General features: G+C 50.9%; 1 protein-coding gene across 5 annotated transcripts in view; it reads right to left on the minus strand.

The window, feature by feature from the left end:
• Nucleotides 1-23,178, minus strand: part of MTSS2 (MTSS I-BAR domain containing 2) — a 30,451-nt gene extending 7,273 nt beyond the window's left edge. For 3 of the 5 annotated variants that reach the window (XM_039353541.1, XM_039353540.1, XM_039353544.1), the window contains exons 1-11: nucleotides 22,509-23,178; nucleotides 17,774-17,835; nucleotides 13,199-13,272; nucleotides 10,869-10,953; nucleotides 9,612-9,703; nucleotides 9,307-9,381; nucleotides 8,492-8,500; nucleotides 5,375-5,532; nucleotides 3,017-3,124; nucleotides 1,456-1,553; nucleotides 607-733 (exon numbers count right to left, since the gene is read on the minus strand). In XM_039353541.1, coding sequence (XP_039209475.1) covers nucleotides 607-733; nucleotides 1,456-1,553; nucleotides 3,017-3,124; nucleotides 5,375-5,532; nucleotides 8,492-8,500; nucleotides 9,307-9,381; nucleotides 9,612-9,703; nucleotides 10,869-10,953; nucleotides 13,199-13,272; nucleotides 17,774-17,835; nucleotides 22,509-22,577 — 957 coding nt within the window. In that variant the 5' untranslated portion in view covers nucleotides 22,578-23,178. The remainder of the gene's footprint in view (nucleotides 1-606; nucleotides 734-1,455; nucleotides 1,554-3,016; nucleotides 3,125-5,374; nucleotides 5,533-8,491; nucleotides 8,501-9,306; nucleotides 9,382-9,611; nucleotides 9,704-10,868; nucleotides 10,954-13,198; nucleotides 13,273-17,773; nucleotides 17,836-22,508) is intronic. The other 2 variants (XM_039353543.1, XM_039353545.1) reach the window with 1 other exon arrangement.
• Nucleotides 23,179-23,216: the final 38 nt, after the last annotated feature.

Consider the following 23,216-nt stretch of genomic DNA (forward strand, 5'->3'; position numbering starts at 1 on the left):
AAAGGGGAGAAGCCTCCATGTCTTTGTCCCCCCTTCTGCCTGCGGTGACAGAGACCTCCTGAGAACTGGACTCTCCCTCCTCCTGACTTCCGGCTCCCGAACTGTAAGCAACCAGAGGGATCCTGAGAGCCCCCCGACGCCAGAAGACCCCCAGGTCGTTGTCCTCGTGCCAGGGCCACCTCTGGAGATCTGCTGCAGTCGTGCCAGCGTTGGCCTTTGAATTGGGCAAGGAAAGCCACAGAGGCCCTCTTCTTCTCCCAGTCCAAGAAGGGGCTCCCACTGGCAGCAGCTCCAAGGGGGCTCCAGCTCCCCCCAGGCTCAGAGTTCCTCGGGCTCCCTCACGGCTCACCTTCTTCCTCAAAAAGGAACGGGCCCAATCCTTTCCCGAGGGACACCCCGATGCAAAGGGACAGCCCTCCCTGTACAAATCAGACTCCAAGGGGGCTGGCCAAGGAAAGAAAATCCCGAATCGCTCCCAGGAGAGGAAGAGGTCCCTAGGCGGCCCCCAGCTTCTTTCAGGAGATGGCACCAGCCTACCTGGCTGGGGAGGGGGGTAGTCAACGGTACAAATGGGACCACGGTTCCTTCTGTCTGCACTTAGCTCACCTGGCTGGTGATGTCCGAGGGCATTGGCGAGGGAGGCTTGGAGAAGGTGGCGTCCTGCGAAATGAAGCCCGAGTCGTGTGACGAGACACTGGACAGGCGGGTGTTGGCATTTACCGGTTGTGCCACACTATGGGAATAAAATGTGAAACCAGGTGAGATGCTGGGCATCTAGGGAGCCCCCATGAGGCGAAGCAGGATGACATTGGTTGCAATGTCAGAAGTACCTTAGGCAAGGTAAGCCAAGTGTTCCTTTACATGCCTTGCTCATGCTGGCATTGTACCCCTGGGGGAGGGAAGCCTTCAAGAAGTCAGCTCTTCCTCTTCAGCTGGGATCAATAAATACGCTGAATCTTATGACAGGAGACTTATATATGTCCCAGTTTACACAAATACTCCAATGTATTTTAATTCTTTCCTCAGCTAAAGGCAGAAGCGCATTCAAGAATTTGGGGGTGAGATCAAGAGCAACATTCTTAAAGACTGGAGCAAAACTTTTCCCAGATACTTCCAGCTGACAGATATTACTTCACCGTCAATGACAAAAAGCTCCACCCTTTGCTGGACCTGACGGAGAGAGCTGCCATTGCTTGAGATCATTTGTCATATCCCGTTCGAGGCCAATGCTGGCCACAGCTGCCCATGTGTGGCTCCCTTTGATTTTATTGCAAGGCAACTCAGTTTGGGAAGTATTGGTACGTCACAAGGACTCTGGCCATCAAGACAAGGTTATAGCTGGGGTATTGCTGAACCTACTCAAGCTTTGCAAGATCTGAGCCCAGGAGGAGTCTGTTCCTGCTATACGCCATTTAACGGGGAAAAAGAGATTCCCATTAGCTGACCCAAACATACCTACACAAGCTGGATTTGCGGGACCCTGAGCTGCCAGGGGAAGATGGAGGGGTTTGGTAAGACCAGCTGTAATCAGAGCCCTTCAGATCTTTGATCACCTGCAAGAGAAAGTCGTTTGAGCCAGGTCCCTGTTGGGCTCCCTTTAGCGCTTAGCTCCAAGGAACAGGTGCCTCATCTGGAGTTGCTCTGGGGCCACCAGGCCCGGGCTGCCTGCAGAGCTGCCAGCAGGAATGAGTCTCTGCTGGGCCAGGAAGGGATCTGGCCACAACAAAGCGGAAGGCCTGTCCGCCTTCAACTGCTCCAGAGGAAACAGTTCAAGCAGGTGGCTGTGTGAAGCCATTGGGCCCGAGATCACTTTCATGAACTTCTCAGCCTTCCTGGATCCAGCTGCCCAGAATGCAATCTTTTGGAATTATTTTTCCTATCTTAACTTGCCTTTCGTGTTTGCTAATGGCTTAAACTATAAGATATAGAGAGCAATAACCCTCAGTATTCTGAGTTTCTTTGAACTGATTGAAGTCCCGAGGCAGGATTGTTACCCAGAATGGTGATACAGGTAGGCCTCAACTTATGACCATTTTATAATGATTTGAAGCTACGATGGCTTCTGAAAAAGCCATCATAACTTGAAGTTATGACCATCACACTGTCCCCGTGACCACACGATTACAATCTGGGCCCTTAACAACCAGCTCACATTTATGACGACTGCAGCATTCTGCGGTCATGTGATCACAATTTGCAACCTTCCAAGCATGCAAAGTCAGTGAGGGAAGTCCAATTCGCTTAACGGCCATGTGATTCACTTAATGACTGTGGTGAATCACTTAATAACTGGAGTAAAAAGGATTGCAAAATTGGGTCCAGTCACGTGATGACTTGATTAATGATCACATTGCTTAGCAACTGAAATTCCAGAGTCCTGGGCCTAAGACGGAGCCTTGTGGTACCCCACTGCTTACTTCTCTCCACGTGCATGTAGTACCATTGAGGACTATCCCTTGAGTACGGTTTGTCATGTAAGTACCAGGTAAGGTTGCCTCCACAGAAAGTTACTACTGAATGGATATCATCATCATCATCATCAATCATTGTAGGTCAGAAGAGCAGCTCCAGGCTTTTGTGCCCTGGTCACTTAATATGACCAGGCTCCCCTTTAAGAAAGCCAGGCAACCAGAAAAGCAACCAGAGGAAAAGGCAGTCAAGTGTGGACCTCTTATGGGAACTTTAGTTCTGAGAAAAAAGAGGGGGAAAGGGAGGGGGAAAGAAAACACCTGGCCGTATTTTAAATTCTTCAAGAGGTGCAAGCAGACCAGAACCTCTTCTCTGAGCGCAGAGTATGGAAGAGCACAGAGTTTCAAGTCACAGATTCTGATGAAAAGCAGTAGAATCAGAGCAGGGAGCTAGACTGGTGGGCCCAACCTCTTCCCTGGAAGCTGCAAGCCCTGCCTGGATCCCTGCGCTAAGAGGGAGGAAGGGGCTGGCCTCCAATGCCCCCTTCAGCTCGAGGCCATCCTGGGAATATGGTCCACCACATCACCTGGCGTTTGTGCTTTCCTACCTGCTCACTGGCTGTTGGCAGTTTATGTGGATCTGCTGTCAGCACCACTAGGTCATCAATGATGCTCTGAAGGTGGGTGATCTCTCCCAGCATGGTGATCTCTCCATTCTGCCAAGGGATAAAGGAAAGGATGAGCCCTTGGCCATGTGGAGAAAAGACCCTTGAATCAGGAGAGAACCAGCGCCCCCCCAACACCAGAGCTTGCTTTTTACTTGGGGAAGGCCAGGAGGAAAGGTCAAGGTGAGCCCCACTTTCACTGTCCCTGGGGCCAATGTGTCACCCAGTGTGCCCACTTCAGCTTCAGAATGCCAGAGAGAGATGGCAAGACTCTCATGAGAAGAAGGGAGCCTCTTTTTGGCAGAGGCAACAGTAGGTATGTATTGAGGTCGTGTATATTTCCCATGACACTTCAGCCCCAAGAAACCTCTCATCTGATCTGTAGACTTCCAAGCTTCTTCTCCATTTCCTGTTTGTTCCTTCTCTCCACTCTGTTACTACAGTTCAGTTGGTCCTCAACAGGCTATGCAAAAGCCACAAAGGGCTGGATCTGCCAGTTGAGGTTTTGTGTAATTTCAGAAATGTAACTCAGGTTAATCTATATGAAACCTGCTGGGATTATAGTTACATTACTAAAATTGAATTAAAAAAATCATTCCAGGCAAACTTTCTTCCCTATAGTCCAAAGAAAATCTTTTTAAAATTCAGAATCAAGAACAGTAAACAAAAAGAGCAATTTGGGAATTTGTATATGTGATCTTATGGAGAACCACAAACATTCAAACCTTCAAAAAAGCTTAATGAAAAACGAGAACGGGGTTGACACCAAATTTGGCAGCAGGTGCCAATATTGTTACGATAAGTTACTGCAAGTGGGTTGCCAAGCACCAAAGCTACAGAACTCTCCGGCCTCATCTGCTCGGGCCAAGTGAAGCGTCAGCTGGGAGGAGAGGAGCCACAAGTCAAATTCTCTACTCAGAATTCTTTGGCAAGCGATCGATCGTATGTTTGCAGTATCCTTCCTCAGTAGCATCCTGGATTTCTAGGACTTTCCTTCCTCCTGAAGCGCCTCTGCTCCTCTATGGGATGGGAAAGGTCAGCCCAACCCTTTGACTTGCTAGCCCCAGAGCCCGGGGCCCGAGACAGCTCCCTGGGATGACTTCTGAGGAGACTGGCGCATTTATGGAGGAGGGGTCTACCAAAGCCTCTGTCTTATCTCTGGAGGGAGGGAGGGCAGCTGGTCTCACAGCGATGCAAGAACAACAGTGGAAGGGAGGCTGCTGTTGGGTCCCATCGACGGGCAGCCTGGCTGGATTCCATGAGAAAGGAAATGCTGGGCTGACCAGCAGGACTTTCTAGGAGGTCAGAGGATGATGGGAAAAGGATGGAGTACTGGGGCCACACCAGCAGCTCCTGGGGGTGACAGAGACAGGCCATTTTGTTTTTAATCTGGAACTCGGGGGAGGGGGCTGCTGCTCCCACCACACAGCCAGACACAGTGCCCCCCTCAGTGCCCCAAAGGCCACCTGAACTGCATTGAGTAAGGGATCTACCTAAGGCCTCCTAAAATTTGTCCTGGCCCATCCCGGCGTTTCCGTGTGGGGAATGGAACTGCACGGGAGGAGGGTTGCCCACCCACACCCAGCTCCCTCATGCAACCCTCCTCCCCCTTGTGGGCACAGTCTGTTTAGTTTACTGCCACCAGGCACCCCTTTGCCCTGGAAATCCCTCTTGAGAAGAAGGGTGAGGAGGGAGCATCTTCCAGACAAGAATTAATATTTATCCCAATATTCATAGGATTAAAAAAAAATCAGACAAAGGAGTTGAAGAAAAAGCTGAGATAAATTCTTAATTGGAATTTTCAATAAACATCCTACTTCGTCTCTAATTCCGCAGATGCCACTCTTGGATGAACCAAGGGCCAGTCTAGGAAAGCCTCCTTCTCCTCCACCTCAACTCCCACCCCAGACCCTCAGGGTTGGGTGGGGTAGCATCTGGTATCCAAGCACCTGAGAGGTGACCTTCCTTTTCATCACATCCAGATTGTCCAGATTCTGGATACAAAGTTTGGCACTCACCAGCATTCCTGGGAGTAGCTCAATAGAATGCCCTGGACATACGTTCCCTTTAGTGCAAGAGCTTCCACCTTACTTGCCTGAAAGCAGGATACGGGACTAATCTGAGGGCAGGCACCAGCAGAACTAAACCGATAACGGCATTATAATTGGGCAACAAAAGCCAATTGTTCACATGCTTAAAAATCAAGATCTGCCTGAACAAAGGGTGGGGAATCCCTTGGACCGCTGTCAGTTGCCCAGTCCCTAGAAGAGCTGCGTCTGACCATGGAAACAAGGGACCTACCACCACCGGCTGCAGATATGCGATGAAGGTGCAGAACCGTCCCCGTTCCTCCACCAGGGCCTTGCAGACCGCTTGCTTCTCTGTCTCCTCCAGGAGGAGATACAGGTCGTTCACATCCTGCAGGGCATTGTCCAGCTGAGGCTGCAGGTCCCCCTTGCCTATAAACAACAGCAGATGAGAGCCTCGTGGCTTCTCTACCCAAACCCTGGGCCACGGGTGTCCTTGGGCGTAGCTCTGGCTTCCCGCAGGTGTCATGCTGGGACAAAACCTGCTACACACTACATCAAACAAGCTGCACCAGGCCTACTTCTGCAGCTGAAGGTCTCTAGAATTAAACGATTGGGAGTCAAATGGCATATTACTATTACTATTCATAATAATAAAAACAATGCAGCACGTAGACAGGAGGCAAGATCAGAGTGGGATATGAAATGTATGGAGTGCATATAGGAGAAGAAACAGGCATTTCTAAAGATATAAACTCAACCTGTGTTCTGTTATTCACACATAGAACTATTCATATAAGTTCCCAAATAATTTACTGTGTTCATATAAATCTAAATCAGGGAAAAGAAAACACAATAACTGAGTCCCATGACATGCTAAAGCCTTCCAAAAAAACGTAATGGCTTAATATGATGGCTTATTTCAGAGAATACCCTAAGAAAATCACTTGTTCCCACACACTGACCCACTGCTGGTCAAACTCATTAGATGAATCTTGCAAAGCTTGTCCACTGTCTTGCCAAAAAAATGCCAACTTACAAAATCTTATGGGAAATCTGGTCTGCTCCAGTCCTCAGAGCAACGCCGTATGTGGCATCTGCTGGTTGTAAAAGGTTATGGCTCCATTTCAGGAAAAAAAGGAAGCTCCATTTACTGACAGGTGCCTGCTAACGCTCACTAAAATGTTGCCCAGTAATAATATATTCCAATATGGCTTGACCATTCAGGTCAACCTTCTGCTTGGTGCCAACAAGAGCATGTAGCAAACAAGAGCACGTAGCTCCTCTGCCATCTAATTTCTCAGCACTCCACAACAGGTCCTCCATCTGGCTGGCAGACCTTCGGCCACGAAAGCAGGGCAGAATGATCTGGTGATCAAGTATTTTCCAAAAGAGGAGGAGGTTCGGAGGACGCCGGCCTCCATCTTAAAGCTCTTCCAGAAAACATGCAATAATTCCACATAAGAAAGGGTTCGAGGCACAATGCCCTGCAGGGCTGCTCTCTTACAACTTCCAAACACCCGAAGGTGTTCAGTCGGGTCTCTTAAGGGGCGCCTTTCCTTTCCCAAACTCCATCCTTTGGGCTGAGGCTGGAATGATTCTGCTCGAGTGCAGAACGCGTTTGCCTTCATCGGCTTTCCAAGCTGTTTGGCGCTCTGAGCCCCCCAAGATGGAGTTTGGCCTCCTCCTTGATGGAGATCCCTTTGGTCCCTTCCTCAGGCAGTGGGCACTGTCACCCACCCATCCCTTTGGGTTCTGGACTAAAAGGGAGAATGAGCAGCAGGGCAGAGAGAGACTGGCCTTACTTCACCCCAGGGAGGCCAGATAAAAGGGTGGCACTCCAAAATGCAGAAGAGCAGAGTTGGTCGGGTCTTCTAGAGTAGCCTCTCCACCCACACCCACACCCCGTGTGGTCAGGGGGAATACATTGCTGTGGGGCCCAGCTCCCACATGGCCTCTTAATACAGAATCACTGTGTGTGTGTGTGTGTGTGTGTGTGTGTGTGTGTGTGTGTGTGTGTGTGTGTGTGTCTTTCTCCCCACTTACAGCACAAGAGCCAGGCACAATATTCGCTGGGCTCCCACCTGGTCACAGCAAGAGGGGTAGGTGGATCCTATTCCCTTTCAAACAGGCTTCCCGCCACAACTGCCAGCAGCCCACATGCATGGATGGCGAGGGGGGGAGCCACCCCCATGAGAAGAATCAGGGAAGTCTGGAAACAGCCAAGGATTTGGGGAGCCAAGGCTGAGATCCTGCTTGGCAGCAAAAATACTGAGGTAAACAGGCCATTTCACACAGAAATAATTTTGTCAGCCAAGTTCAAACCGACACAGAGGTGGGCTGAGTAAATAGCTGGAAGTTAGCTAATTTGTTTCGCCCTTTCAGAAGGATGAAAGGTGCCCTTTTGAAAATGGAGATCTGAGCACGTATCACAGCTTGGCCCATTCTGCTTTCACCGGTACTCTTGGGGATCCCAGAAGGTGGATCTCAGCATTGGTCCCACTGCTGAAATCCCAAGAGAGGAGAGCTGGACCAGGGAGGAGGAGGAGGAGGAGGAGGAGGAGAGGGGCTGGTGAGGATTTTGCACAGGCCCGAAATGAAACCCAGCCTGGATCCTTTATTATATGTTTCTTAATATTAGTAAGACTGGTACTATCTCGTACCAACAGGGAAAGACCCAGAATAACAAGCTTGAGGAACAAGGAGGCAGATTTCAATTTAAAGTTTACCATGTAAGTGGCCTTGAGTTGCGATGAATTACGGCAATACAGAAATGTTCTAATCTGCCTATGTACGGTTTAAAAATTCCTGATGAAAACAAGCTGGACTATGGAACCAATGACCTAGAGAACTGGCGGGCTTTTCTTCGCAGGCTAGAGATCTAACGGTCAGGAAGTTTGGATTTCTGGGCTCAGTCTCGTGTCTGGCTTGATGGCCCCTTTGACCTACAGGGTCCTATAATGCTGCATTTAGGTCAATGAAGTGCGTGTGCACACTAGATTTGCCAGCAGGGCAGAAAAGAAGGTTGGGAAGCAATTTATACAAGTTGTCAATGTGGGGATCTTGAAGCCAGCTCTCCCTTCTCGATGTGGCCCTCTACAATATAAGATCAGAGCTAACCTAACACAATGATGGCTTCATCAGGCTTCCTGAGATGGGTTGTGGTAATCCCTGGAGCAAGGGGAAGGCAAGGGCTTCCCTCAGAAGGAGAACCAAGTTGGAACTGCAGTCAGGTCTGTGAACCTCAAGGGATCCAGCTATGGTGGTGGCCCCTCATTTGAGGCTTCGTTCCATTTCAGGCCCAGCTGGGTGGGATGGTGAAAGAGGAGATCCCAAAGCAAAGGCCAGGAAGGAGGGAGGGAGGAAGCTGGGTTGGCAATATTTGACTTACCAAGAAGCTCTACAGAGGAATGTGGGAAGGGAAAAAAAAAGGAGAGAGAAAGAATGTGTGAAAAAAGGCAGGTATCCAAACCACTTTGCCTCTTACAAAACAAACGCTTTCCCCCAGTGAGGCACCCACATTACTGCAAACTGCCCCTTCCCCTCTCAGCGATTACCGTAGCTTTTCAATCACATCTGGAATGAACATGAGATTCCCCTGAGCAGAGGACCCTGCAGGATGGCAGAGCGAAATTGGAGAATGTGCCAAAGAACCACCCTGAGCACATTTCAGGTCCCAGACAATCTTCAAAGGAGCTTCCTTCCCCCCCCCCAAAAAAGTAGTAGATGCAGAACTTCTGGAAACATCTGCTCCTTTCCATGCCAGTCCAGGGAAAGCCAATGGAGAGGTGCTCAGATGCTGCTTCCTCTCCTTGGCTTGCAGCCCTCCTGCCGGCTGGGTCTCGATAGCTTCAAATCCTCTGGCCAGGAAGGCTCAGGCCAAGGATAGACACGGGAAGAGGGAAGGTGGCTTCCAGGTGTCACCGTCAAGCGTCTTTCTGACATTCTAGATGTGAGCTGCCATCCAGGCCTTCTAGTTTTCAAGCCTTGAGAGCAGCAGCAGCTGAAATCTCTCAAGGATGCAAGTTCCAACTAATGCTGCACTTTTCCTGTCCTGAGGGGAAGCACATTCAGCTCTACCAGCACCACCACCGTCCCCGCCTGGCCGCTCTCCCTGCACATCATCTCTTCCATGGAGATGCCAAACAGCTTCTCTTCACTCCCTCAGTACCGCCCAATGTTCCTTCAACACCCTCACATCCTCACCTTTGCGTGCTTTCTTCTGAAGTTTCAGTGTGTCAGAAGACTTCTTCTTTATCTCATGACGGGCTCGTTTGTACTCTGAAGAGGCAGGAAAGAGGCCACCGTAAAGCTCCTACCTCAGCTGCTGTCTCCCCTGTGTGGCCAACAAGCGGGTCCCCAGGCCACAGCCATAGGCTTTCCTCGGGGCGGAAGACAAGCACCGAGGGCCACAGCCCACAACTTTCTCCCAGTCACCCCAGATGCCCACGCGCCCTGCCAGCCTCCTTTCCTGCGTGGCCTGAGCCCCTGGCTCCACAGGACAGCTCTACCTTTCGCATGGTCCTTGTCAAGCTGGTTGGCGGTCTTCTTCCAGTCCTCTATCCTCTCCTGTAGGGGGTTGATCAGGCTCTCCATGAGGGCGCTGCAGCCACAGAGAAAGGAACAGGCGAGCCTCAGAGAGGTGGCTTCCCCTGGCCAGGGCCAAGAAGAGCAGCAGAGCAGCTACCCCTTTTCTTGAAGCAGCCCCAGGAGGAGGGGAATGAGGAAACCTCCAGCCAGTGAAAGTCACCTTTCTCTTCTTTTGCCCTAAACCAGTGGTTCTCAACCTTTTTAATGCCATGACCCCCAACCGGTCGTAAGTCGAGGACTACTCAACCGGTCGTAAGTCGAGGACTACTCAACTGGTGCAGCACCGTTTGCAGAATGGGACTTTTGGCGGGCTCAGCAGGGCAGAGACAGCCTGGACAATTCCTATTGGCTTTTGAAAGCCAATAGAATTAGACTCTATTCAAGAGAGTCTATTCTATTGGCTTTCAAAAGCCAATAGAATAAAAGGGAGTAGCACAGCTAAGGAAAAGGGGAAGAAAATGGCGGACTGTTTTGTTTGGCGACCCCCGTGAAATGGTCATTCGACCCCAAATGGGGTCCCGACCCACAGGTTGAGAACCACTGACCTAAACAAAGCGGGCCTGGAAATGGGTTCCCTCTTGAACAACACCCAGGCTGTGTATACGTGTGTGTGCGTGTGCATGTAAAATGCTGCCATGCCAAGTGGCACCTTCTAGAACCAAGCAGAACCTCAATACCCTTCATCCCCAGTCCCTCCTGTTTCCACTGGGCATGAAGTCCTTCTGGGCCCAGGTCTAAAGGGAAGGGCACGGAATGAGCCCAGTGAAGGCTTTCCTGAGCAGAGAGCCAGCATGCCCTGCCTTTCTGATCCGGACTGCAGCAGAAGACCCACTGCTCACTGACATGCCAGCCAGGCTTCTGAGCAGTCCAGTGGATCTCCCTAACTCCACAGGTTGCAGGTTTTGCAGTTACCTCTGCTCTGCATGTCAGAAAAATGCCCAGGAGTTCCATCGCCAGGGGAAGGGGGACAGGGAGATTACACATTTTAGACCTGCCTGGGGTACAGGAAGGGCCCCCTGGCCTGGGGGAATTGGCCACAGAGCAGCAGGAGCAAGACTGGCCCAGGAAGAGGCCTTCCTTCAGTTCCCCCCCAAAGTCCACTGGTCCCCCTTTCTGAGAAGAAAGGTCTCTGACCCTGGAAATGCAACTGAACTGCACAAGAGAGTCAGCACACTTACTTGGTGAAGTGCCTCAGCTTGGTCTCGATGCTGCGGTGGCGCATGCACATCCGGGTCAGTGCTGAGCCGATATCCCTTGTGGCTCCTGGAGAGAAAAGGGACTCCCTTGTGATTAACTGGCAAAGGCCAGGAACAAAAGATGGGTGGGTGGGTGGGTCTGCATCTTTCCCCACTGGGGAAAAAAACCTGACGAGACCAAGATGGACCATCAAAGCCATCACTGAAGTCAGCCCACCCTGGGCATCCTGGAGGGCATGGTCCAAAGGCCTCCGCGAGAGGCAGGCTGGAGAACTCAACCAAGACCAAGCATCGGTTAAGAATCACAATCTTCTCTGGCAGCGGCATAATGGAACAGCTGCCATTTTACCTTCAAGGATTTTTTGTTCTCTGATCAATTCCACAACCCAAACCTACCCAGACCTATCTGGTTAATGCTATAACCCCCCCTGCCCCCCCCCACACACCAAGGGAAAACAGCCAGCTGGAAGTCCTCTCCTTGCGGCAGTAGCAGCAGAGTCCTGCCATGAGGAGGCACAAGGGCCAGAAAGAATGAGATGGAAGGAAGCCCCCCTGCCGCCGGATGCTGGCTCAGGCGTCCCTGCAGGAGACCTCGTGCCCGCCTGTTGCAAAGCCCAGCAGAGTCTGGCTCTGCAAAACCTCCAGCTCCATCATTGCTCTGGTCCCATGCTCACATTCTAATTCGCTTTACCTCACTGAGGCAACCTCCCAATGGACAAATCAGCCAGCAGAGCTTGACGCCCTCAGTGGAGGTTGGGCTGTGTAGAGGCCTCCTCTAGCTAGGGGACTGGACTAAACCATCTGGGAAGCCCTTCCAGCCCCCCACGCACCCAGATGTTATGAATTCCTCCATATGAAACTTTACCCACTTAGAATGTCCTCGCCTGCCCAGACCCCCGGGAGCTCCTCATATACAAGAGGGGGATTTGGGGGTCAAACTGAGGGAGAAACAGAGTTGGCCAAAAGGGGTTGGAGAATGTGGGAGGAATCAAGCCTCTGCTCAGTGGGCATCTATCTCCAGGCTGACTGGAGGATTTCAGAGGTTACCCTTCTCCCCCCAGTAACAGGATAACAGATCCAAGGGGCATCTTGGGAGGGGCTTCTCTGGGCCTTTCCTCCCACCCCCTGCACAAAGCCCACAACCGCCCACCTTCCCTCAAGCGACCTAACATGGCCCTCACCCTGAGACCTGCTCCCTCCATGCTTTCTAGGCTATCTGAAGGGTCTCCTGCAGGAGTTCAAGATGAAAGTAGCACGATTGCCCACCTACCCTGCTACCTCTCTAGCTCTTTGGTGAAGTCAAAATCCCCCTCCCCAGAAGTGCAGCCAGCTCTTCTTGGGGGTTGCTTTTCCTCCCCACCTCTCTGGCCCTCTCCTCCAAAGGGCTGCAACCCTCCCAGCCCATCTCCTAGATACCCTGGCAGGGAAGCCCACCAAAACTGGACACAGTTATTAAATAGGCACTCACTCGCCGCCAGTTTGGCTATAACTATGATTTTAAAAAACTGGGTATTAAAGGCAACATAGCCAGGGATATAAGAGAAATTAACCTCACCCCTCCCGCTTTAAGGATCTTCCTCTTGATGACACCATGGCTTTTTAAAAGGACCCCTGGCTTCAATCTCCTTTCTGGCTGAGGCCAGATGAATGCACAGAAACACAGACCCACTGTGCCTGTTCAGAGCATCCTGCTTTACACACACAATATGTTCATTGGTGCAAGATATCTGTGCTTGGGGAGGGAAGGGACCAATCCCGCAGCAGAAATCCACTCTCTGCAGCATCAGCAGAGCCCTGACTAGGAACCTAGAGACATCGATGCTCCTCGGAGAGAGTTATTGCATCCAATTCCTCATCCCTAGCCAATCTGCAATTCATACTGAAATTCACCAGAAATCAACTCTTTCTGAGCATGCCACTTCTCTCCATTCTGAGGCTTCAAACAGGAAAAAAAATGCTCTGAAAATTTCATTTTTCAGGCTGAAACCTCTCCAGGAACCAAAGCACCAGACCAAAAATAAGAACAGAACTATGTGCACTTCTCACACTGGGAATCCAATCCACACAATGGAAGGACCAACCGTGGATCATGCCAGTCTGAGAGTGAGGGGGGCCTTGGGGGCCTCAGGTAAGAGCCCCAATTAAAGCCATGTAGGGAGGCAGCCGCTAGCTCCATCCTTGGAAGACGACCAAGTCCACGGATAGTGCCAGAAGGAGAGTGATTCCCAGAACTGGGCCCAGCTGGGGTTGGATTAACAAAACTCCCCCTCCAAGCCCATTTTGCCTCCCCAAAGCTCCACACATCGCCTTACCTCTGGTGTTGGTGGCCATGTCTGCCACTCTCTGAAAGGCCTCCAGGAAAGCCACTGCAGCCAATATGGTGGTCCTAGGAAGAAAGGGGCTCAGGTCAAGAGGGGAGCCTTTGCAGGACAAGAGAGGGGGAGCTGCAGGGAATGAGGAAGGCAACCTTGGCAGAGATGGACAGCAGCTCTTTCCTGGGCAAACGGGGCTGAAGCTTTCTGAAGCAGGGAAATAACCATCAGAAGGGGCTCAGCTACACCCTTCCCTAATTGTCTGGGGCAGAAGAAGGGAAAGGAGGCACCACAAAATAAGACTTGTGAAATTGTTTTATTATAGCCAATCTCAATTTTATTGAATTTGAGATTTAGACTACCTGCCAAGTTGATTTCCTGGTTGGGCTCATTTCTCTCACCAGCCCAAACACCCACTGACCTGCCTTCAGCCAGACTCTCCCTGGTAAAAAAAATAAAATATGCTTGCTGGCTAGGAAAGAAACTCTACATCCAAAGTGTGCAGAACTTCAGCACGGCACAAACCAGGACAATATACAATCAGGTCAAGTGAAACAAGAAGACGTGGCTTATCGCAAAAGGGCTTTCCCCACAGTGAAGCTCTTCTTCTCAGGGCTCCTCTCCTTTCTCTACGGCAGTGTTTCCCAAACCTGACAATTTTAAGGCATGAGGACTTCAACTCCCAGAATTCCACAGCCAGCAATGCTGGCTTTGGAATTCTGGGAGTTGAAGTCCACATGCCTTAAAATTGTCAAGTTTGGGAAACACTGCTCTACGGTGCCAGGGGACCCCGGGGGCAAACCTAGGCGACTCTGGCTATTGAGACTTTCCAGGCCAAAGCATCAACTTGTGCTGAGCTGCAACTGAGATGGGTATCACCCACACACTAATGACCCCTTAGCCAATCAAGCCCAGTGTTTTTAGATGGGTGTATGAAAATATGGAATTATGAAACACCACCTAAATTCCCAAGTTCTTGCACTTCCATCCCTGTCTTCAATATGTGTATCTGAAAGAGATAATTCACCAGAACCTCTTCTGCAGACATAGTCCTGGCAGGCCACACCCCTTACCAGCAGAGGTTTCTATTTAGCATGCATTGTTTCTATTGTTTTCTTCACTGTGAAGCCGCTCTAGTGCAGGGACCCATGGGAGGAGGCAGCACTCGGAGCAACCAATGATATCATCCCAAAGGATGCAGCGGCTTTAATGCTTCGATGAGAGGTGCCTTCCCCCCCCCCCGCACTAAGTATCTTTTTTGAAAGCTATGCACAGACTTAGCAGAAAAACACCTGTTTCTTCTTGTTACTTTCTTAGGATGTCAAAGTAGCCAAATGCACATTGTTGGCTTTGAGGGGAAGTTTGTTACAAGCTCCTTCTTAACATTCTCTGCCAAACTGCAGTCCAAACTCCAGTTAGTTCTTTGTTCACTTTTCTGTTTCCTGGAAACTAGCTACTTTATATTCTTCCCTACAACAGCCTCTGCTTGCTCTGTGAAAAGCACTCACAGAACGGCTCTGAGGACACATCCCTTGTGTTCAAGACATCACCCTCAAAATGTACAGATTTTCTGATAAATTTCTTCTCTTCCTTACTTCTTCCTCCTGACAGCCAAACGCGTCAGCAGATGCAGCGTGGAAGGCAACCTTGTGGCATTCCATAATGCAATTTATTTATTTATTTATGAGATTTATATACTGCTTGGACTAAAATGATAATCTGCCAAAGCCACCCACTACTAACAACTCAAGAGATAAAATCTGAACCTGCTCAGAAAATGAAAGAAGTGTAAACAGAAGTAAAATGTTTCGTATGTTTTAGTCTCCAGGCCTTTGATCATCTTAGTTGCTCTTCTCTGAATTTTTTCCAAACTCTTTTTTATGATATAATGACCAAATTGGCTGCAGTATTCCAGGTGTGGCCTTACTAGGGTTTTATAAAGCGGTAATAATACTTCGTGTGATCTTGTTTCTATGCCTCTGTTTATACAACCCAGGAAGGGCTACCCTTCCCTGGTCCTCCTCCTTTGAGGCAGCCCGGCTGCACCGGCCCCATTAAGGCAGTGGCCTCGTCTCTGGCTCAGCCAGCTTGCACCTGTGGTGACCCTTCAATTCTCACTATTAAACAATGTATTCTTAGCTAAGACCCAGTATTCAAGGCTATCGAGACCCTTCCCAGCCTTGAGCTGCTTCCTGATGGATTAGCAAGCTCTCTCTCCCTACCACCACCACCCTCTGTGCCATCTGCACATTTTCTGAGCATGCCTTGTGTTTCTTCATCTGGGTCAAAGATGCCTATTGGGGATTCCTATGCAAGGAGAGAGATTTAGGGTTAGAAAAAGGGGGATGGAGGAAGCCCCCAAACTGCAGGGAGGCACATTTTGAGGGGGCTACTCAGCCTGCACCCCTGTGCCAGTGTTAGCAAAGACACAGAGGGTGCTGCAGAAGTCATTAAATTTAATTAAAACATTTAATCTCCCCTTTCACTTAAAGAGCAGCGTGATGCCTGGGGCTACCCCAGAAGCCGCGTGCCTGACTTCTCCTTCCTGGCCATGCTGGGAGAGTCCCCAGAATTCCTTGGTTGTTTTAAAATAACATTTATTGAATTTATGTTTAGAAAAGAAAGCTACTGTGAGAGGATTGTTATCCAGATGGGCAGGATATAAACAAGTCCAGCCAATAAAACCATCAAGAAAATGGGTCTAACCCCCACCTCCACTTGGCCCAGTCTGGGATGAGGAGGAGGATGCAAGGCCATCAACAGAGACAATCCAGGACTTGCATGGGGATTTAGCTTTGATAAAAGATGTTCAAAATTTAAAATTGTAAGAGGAATTAGCTGTAAGAGGAAGTAGCTGCAAGAGGAAGTAGCTGAATGACAAAACCGAATTGAAAAACAGGAAAACTAAAACTGGACTGAATAGCAGGAAAACCAGCTGAATGGAAAAACAGGAAAGAACCTATTGTTCTATCAAGGCATAAAACATCCCAGAACTCAAAAACAAACAGAACATGCTCAATATTCTACTGAATATTATTTGACACATCTTGCATATATTATCTTTTAACTTAAATGCACACAGATGTATGATTTAGTATCTAGCAGGAAATATGTAGAAGGCAGTCAGAGAGAATGTAACCTCATAGTACCTCAGCCAATGGGGAACAAGGAGGGATGGGCAGACGGTGCCAGGAATGTATAAAGATGTTGATTTGAGATGATGAACTTTGGAGAGAACCAAGCTTTGATAGCTTCTCTCCCTGCTTATTGCAATAAACAAAACAAGGTGGTCTTGGCTGGCTATAGGTCGGGCGAACTTGCCACTGGTTGCGAAGGAGCACATAACAACCTCACATCCAGTATAGAAAGACTGTGAGAGTCTGCTTGAGACATTTCTGGGTGCTGCCACTGGAACTGCAACTGCAAATCTTCAGCAAGGTAAAGAACACATTCCATCCTGAAAAATCTGCACCTAACACACACCGCCCCCAGTTCTCCAGAAGCATCAACAAGGGTGTGTGTGTCAGAGTGACTTGCTAATCTTAATCTACTTGGACTTTTTGACAAGCCCCACACCAAAACCTCCGTGCACGTTTAACAGACACCTTGACTGGGCCTGAGATGCTCAGCCGGCTGGGAGCCATTGGCAGAAATTCAGAATCCAAAGGTCCTGCATATCGTGTACTGTTTGCAAAAACAACCTCCCACAGTCCAGCTCCCGAACAGCCTTCTAAATCAGGGCTTTTCAACCAGTGGTACGGGTACCACCTGTGGTACATTGGCACCTGGTAGCGGGGGAGGGGAATGAGCTGAACCAGTGGCAGCACCGCACAAGTCTGAGCGAGAGATGGCTGGAGCTGCAGGGCTGTCAGGGCTCAGTGGAAGCGCCAGGATAAGTGCCAGGCTCCAGCCGGAGCTCAGCGCTGATCCTGGTGCTTCTGCTGAGCCCAGAAGAAGCAACAATCAGCTGGAATGTTGCAGCATCTCCAGGGTCTTGTGATTTACATTCAGATGCTTGGCAACTGATTCATATTTATGACGGTCACAGTGTCCCAGAGTCATGTGAAGTGACTAAAACCTGCTGCAACCACCCAGCAGATGGGGGGAATAAAAACCAAACACCCCACCACCCCGCCAATCCTCAACAGAAATGCTCACAACAATGAAAACCTCGGACAGAAGGAAGAGCGCCACCGGGCGGGCGGGCATCTTGCTCGGCTGTGGCTTGGGGGGCACTTTTTTCAGTGTCGTAGTAACTTTGAACAGTCACTAAGCGAACTGTTGTAAGTCGAGGACTACCTGTACTTTATCACTTTTTTCCTTTTTTTTTTTAGGTCATCAAGTTTTTGACACCTTGCTAGGCGACTGGTGGTACTCGGATATTGCCATATCCTAAAAGTGGCACAATGGATGAAAAGGTTGAAAAGCCCTGTTCTAAATAACCAGCCCACTATACCACAGCAACAAGCACCAAAATAAAGCACAAGAGGCACAAAGACCACAATGGCTTCTTCAAAAAAGGAGCAATTCGCTTCCCTGGGGTGGGACTGGCAGCTGCTCTGTAGGAGAACTCACCGCAACTGTGAGTGGAGCTTCGTGGCTTTCGAGTTGAAATCTTCCCAGACTGGGTAGGAGCTCTAGAAGATAAGAAGAAAAAGAGGTTGAGCAGCACTTCTCTCTTCCTTGGGTAACAGCAGAGACGCATAAAGTGCGTGGGAGGGGGGGAGGCTGCTCCTTTCCCTGAGGTGGTAGAAGAGCCCCACTGGAGCCAACTCCTTCCCCCAAATCAGAAGCCCCCCCCCCAGGCTCTGCCCTGCCCCAGCCCTGCTCAGAGCAAAATGGTCGTGCCACTTTGGTACCTCTGGCCATGCCAGGTGTGGTCCAATCAGTTTGTAAGGTAAAGCATGGAATCTGCCAACCCTCACCAGACACCCAGTGGCCCCTTTGGGAGAGAAGTGATGCACACTTTCAATGTGATCTCTCAACAGTCTCGTTTTTCGAAGATGTCTCTACCGCCAGCTTTCTGTTAAACCCACAGTGCCCCAACATGGCGCTTGAAGGGTTGACATGCTTGCAAGAATGCTGGGTCCACCCCCAGCAGCCCCCCAAGGAAAGAAATGAAAGCCACCCCTGGCACTTCTGCTGAATCAAAGGAGAGACGAAGCCAGAGAAGAACTCTGCAGCCACTTTGAAGCCCCCTGACTGCCACACCGAGCGATGGGAGAGGCCTTAAGGGAAGTGAGGAGGGGAGAGAAATGACCCCAAAGGGAGGGAAAAGACAGAGAAGGGGCTCTTGGACACTGAGCTAGGCAAGACTGAGGCCCAAAGCCAAAACTGCAGCCCTGGAGGGGTTTATTTATTTATTTATGAGACTTATATACCGCTTTAAGTGCAAGCACTCTCTAAGCGGTGTACACCAGTAAGCAATGTATATATATATTTACATTGCCCCCAACAATCTGGGTCCTCATTTTACCTACCCCGGAAGGATGGAAGGCTGAGTCAACCTTGAGCCGGTGAGATTTGAACCGCTGACCTGCTGAACACAGTCAGCTAAAGTGGCCTGCAGTACTGCACTCTAACTGCTGCGCCACCTCGGTTGCCAAATATACTCATCTTCTAGTCATAACAAAGGTATTTTCAGGAACTGTGGCGTGTTCCCCACGTGAACCTGTGGGGCTAAGGTCAGTGGGAAGAAGCTGTATAAAGGCAGGCATCCATCCCTGGCATCAGACAAGGCCAGAGGAAGAGAACGGTTCCTTCATTTCAAGGACAGGACTAGTTGTAATAGGAATGGCGGTTGCACGGGCAGCTGGCAGCCTGACAGGCGAGAAGGCTCCATCCGACCTCAGCAGAGAAGACGAGCCACGCTCCTCTTGAGGGCAAAGCGCCAGGCCCCTCTGCAGCCCAAGGAAGAGCCCTTGCCGGGAGGAGAACCAATGGCTCCTGCTGCTGCTCCTCCCCGCAGCCACCGTGGGGACCCGCAGCAGCTCCCTAAATCCACGATCTTGCTTACTGGCTGCCTTGCTTTTGGGTGAACTGGGCAGGCGCTGCCCTCCTCAGCTCAACTGCCAGGATGCCAAGCAATCCAGGGGGATGGCTCTCCATGCTAATGCGGCCTGTTGGACAAATACATCACTGTAGCAATGTTTACAGCAGGGAGCAGAATAGAAGGAAACTGGGTTCCCCTCGAAGCATAAGATAAACAGCCGCCACTCAGGGGACACAAGCGTGCTCCAACAACACAACCTACGCAATTTTATAATGTGTTGCTCAGAAGACCTTTCCAAACATATGATTAATTGTTCTCATTTGTTAGGAAATTTCTCATTTCTAAGTTGGATCTTCCTCTGAGGAGCTTGAGATTCCAAATTTGGGAAGCATAGTCTTCTAATTCTTGGCCAAGGTATTTTGAACATGTGAACAATTAGTGTGCCTAAGATAGGATAGCCCATCAGCGAACATCTAGCTCCCTATGGATTCTTTGTCCTTTTAAAAGTCAGAGACAACATCTGCTCTCCAACAATCTCTAGAATCTGTCATGGTTCCTTCAGCCCACTGGAAAACAGTTCCTCTTGTCCTGGAGAAGTGATTCAAAGTAAATGAACCTCCTTTAGCCACACTTCTTGAAAGCCGAAACGCTAGTGGTCACCTGGAAGAGCTCCGATCCCTTCTCTCCCTCAGAACACAGTTGCTTCTCTGACATGGCCATTTCTGTAGTTCCAGGCCCTTCCTTTCCTAGGTGACTGGGCTTCTTTCAACCTTTTGAATGTTGATGCTCAGCTTTATGTGCAGCCTCCATGACTTTTTGCATTATGCATTATTTCCCAACTGCATCAGTTTCCTTTTTCCATTAGCTTCTCCTGCCATGGGAATCCTTGCTTATTTAACTAAAATTCACATCTTTGCAGTCCGAGGTAAAAATTAAACATTTTTAATTTTAAGTATTAAATGTTTTTAGTTTCCCTTAAAATCAAGAACTCCAATGTTATATAAAGTTTACTTAGCGTTCCTGCTATTTTTTGCAACTCTCTGAGTAATCTTATCCTTCAAATGGAAAAACCAAGAAGAACAAAGGTTCTATAAATATTGGATATTATTTTCCATACCACATCCAGATTCATGCTTAGTTTTATATATCCTACCTTTTCTTGAAGATTTCAGCAAGATTACCTAACCTTGATCACAATTCCCAATGCCTTCCAGCAGGGATTCCTCTGTAATCTGAAGCCAGTCTACCTCCTGGCAGCTACTGAAAAAGGGTCAAGCCAGCTGTCATTCGGATATCTTCCATCACAATATCTCCTTTCCCCTCCGGACTGCTGAAGAATTTCACTTTTTCCCAAGCTGAGAAGACCCCCGCCCTCTTTCCTTTGCCACATCTGTGGGGAGCACTGAAGCCTCCCTATCAACCTGTAACATCAACTGGAGCTTTACAGATGCCTTTGAAAGTTTGGTTTCGGCTACACCACATTGATTACTTAAAAATCTGAGTCAAGATAAAATTTTGCAGTACCTGCAAAATTGGAAAAAATAGATGTGAAAAGGATTAAGACATTTTAAAAGAATCAGATGCTAAACATGAGCTAAAAAGCCAAGTTTCTATCCTGAATTGGTAGAACAATTATGAAACAAAATGCTGCTTTCAGATCTGGGCATCATATTTTAAGAATTTTGAGAAAGAGTCAGGGGACTTAAAAGTTGAAAGAGATGGGAATATGTGGCTGAAATAGAGATTAAGAGAAGTCTTCAAAAAAGCAGAAAGGCTGTCATGTCAAAGATGAAGAGCGAAAGCTTTTTTAAAACCTTGGAGTTCTGGATGCGAATCAAGGGGTGGAGACTGCAAAGAAACAGATGTTGGCTAAACGGCAGGAAAAAAATCTTTAGAAAGGAGAAAATTCCTCTTCACTGTAGGACTTGGGCAGAGGCAAGACAACTGCGTGCAGGGACACTGGAGCAACAACCAGGACTGTGAGACAAGCAAACGGAGGGCAAGGAACTCTTCCGCCAGGTTCTCAGATGGGACGGTTTGAATCTGGGCCACATGCAGCCCTATTGGAAGACCTCACTTTTTGAGAAAGGCATTCGTCTGGAGACCAGGCAAAGCTCCTGAGGAGATGCAGAGAAACTCTCTGACCAGTGAATTGGAGCAGTCTTAGAGACCAAAACTACACTTGTAAACATGCAGCCTGGACCAAAATTGGCCCAGAGTAGCCAGTCTGGAGGGGCTGTGGTCAGCCCCCCTAATTGCAGCCCATGTTGGACAGCAAAGAACCTGGGGCCCTTTTCTGGCCTGATCTGGGCAGAGTTCTGACTGATCCAGGGCAGGAGGTGCGCTGCAACCAGCAGTTCCTCCCACCTTGGCGGTGCATCAGGACAGCCTAGGCAGAGAATTTTTTGTTTGTTCATTTTTCAAATGTCTGAACCACACGTTTCCCTCAGAGTTATCCCAGGATGGCCCTGGGCATCCAGCAGAGAACAGCTGGCCAACCCGGGACAGGCAGCTTGCCTTGTTCTCTCCCGTGGTAGTAGTAGAACTAGGACCAGCCACCCCTGCTTTGCCTGGTGGAGTGCCTCATGCGCCTCAGTTCCCTGCATGGAGGAAGACTGCCTCTAGGAAGAGACACCCACCACCAACCGCTCCTTCCCAAAGTTTTGTAATTCTCTTTTTGCCCTTCCCCAGGCCTTTCTGAGGTAGAACACCACTGCTAGCCCTGTGGTTTCCTTCTAGAGGGGGGACCAGGACTCATACACTATGCTGGCTGGAGAGTGGCAAGAACTCTGCCAACTGGCAAATATTTGGGCAAAAGGCCCAGCGTCTCCGGGGCGGCAGAAGGCAAGGGAAGCCCCCCCCCAAAGCAGCAGTGCAGGGGGTCCGGCTCCTCCAAGCCGCCCACGCCCCCCGGGGCCTTCAGGCTCTCGGCTGCACCTGTGCAGGACGGGGGGGCGGGAAGAGGGCGCTGGCGAGCCGCGCCCCCCGGCCGGGGCGGCGGGAGAAGGCCATTGCCGCTGGGGAGGCGTCCCGAGGCCGGGCGCAGCATCTCCCGGCTCCTTCGCGCAAGCGGCCGCCCCGGCTGCAACCTTCGACAGGCCGCCGAGTCTCCCCGGCCCGAGAAGGGCGCTGCCCCCAGCGCGCCGGGTTCTCCGCGAAGGCTGCCCCGCCCCAACATCGGGAGACGCAAGCGGCGGAAAGGAGAGGCGGGGCGGGGCGGGGGCGTCCAAGACCCGCAGAGCCCGGCGGCCGCTCCTCCCGGATCGCCTTCTGCACGTCCTCAGAGGCGCCCTCGCTGCCCCCCCCCGCGTCGCTCACCTTCATGTCGTTGACGATGGCCTGGAAGAGGCCCCCCAGCGCCCCGCACTCCTTCTCTGCCGCCTCCATGCTCGCCGCGCCGCGCAGCGCCCGCTTCGTTCCGCTGCGCTGCCTGAGACGCGCCGGGCGAGGCTCTGCGGCGGCGACGCGCCCGCTCGGTCACTTCCCGGCCCGGGCGGCGGGCGGCGGGGCAGGCGAGGGCGAGGAGCGGGGGATGCGGCGGCGGGCCATGGGCTGCAGGAGGCGGGAGCGGGCACGGCCGGGGGCGCCGCTAGGCCGGCAGGGGACGGGCGCGCGCCTCAGATGCCGGCGCGGGAAGGGGGCGCGCTCCGGTCACGTGGGCGAGGAGATGCGCTCTCTGATCCGTCGCGTCTCAGCCGGAGCTCCGGCCCCAGGCGCGGCGCGCTCGGTCCGGGCTGCTAGGCGTCGGGGACGACCCCGGGGAGGTGCCGGCGGAGGGGTCCGGGCGTGAGCGCGGCTCAGAAGGCCCGGTGGGTCTGCCGGGCGGTGGGCGCCCTCTCTCTGGGATGGCGGGGCGTCCCCGAGCATCGCAGCCCGTGCGCGCCGGATCAGTCGTCGCTTTGCGCCTCCTTCCAGCCGGCCTCTTGCAACTGAAGCCTCCTTCTGCCGGGCTTCCTCGGCCAGAAAAGAGGCCGTCTCGGGCGCCCCCCCCCCAGATCCCGGACCGTCCATTTTAATTCACCCCCC

This window comes from Crotalus tigris, unplaced genomic scaffold, assembly GCF_016545835.1.
Source record: "Crotalus tigris isolate CLP2741 ecotype Arizona unplaced genomic scaffold, ASM1654583v1 scf7180000018525.42219311030:4301911, whole genome shotgun sequence".
NCBI classification, from domain to species: domain Eukaryota; kingdom Metazoa; phylum Chordata; class Lepidosauria; order Squamata; family Viperidae; genus Crotalus; species Crotalus tigris.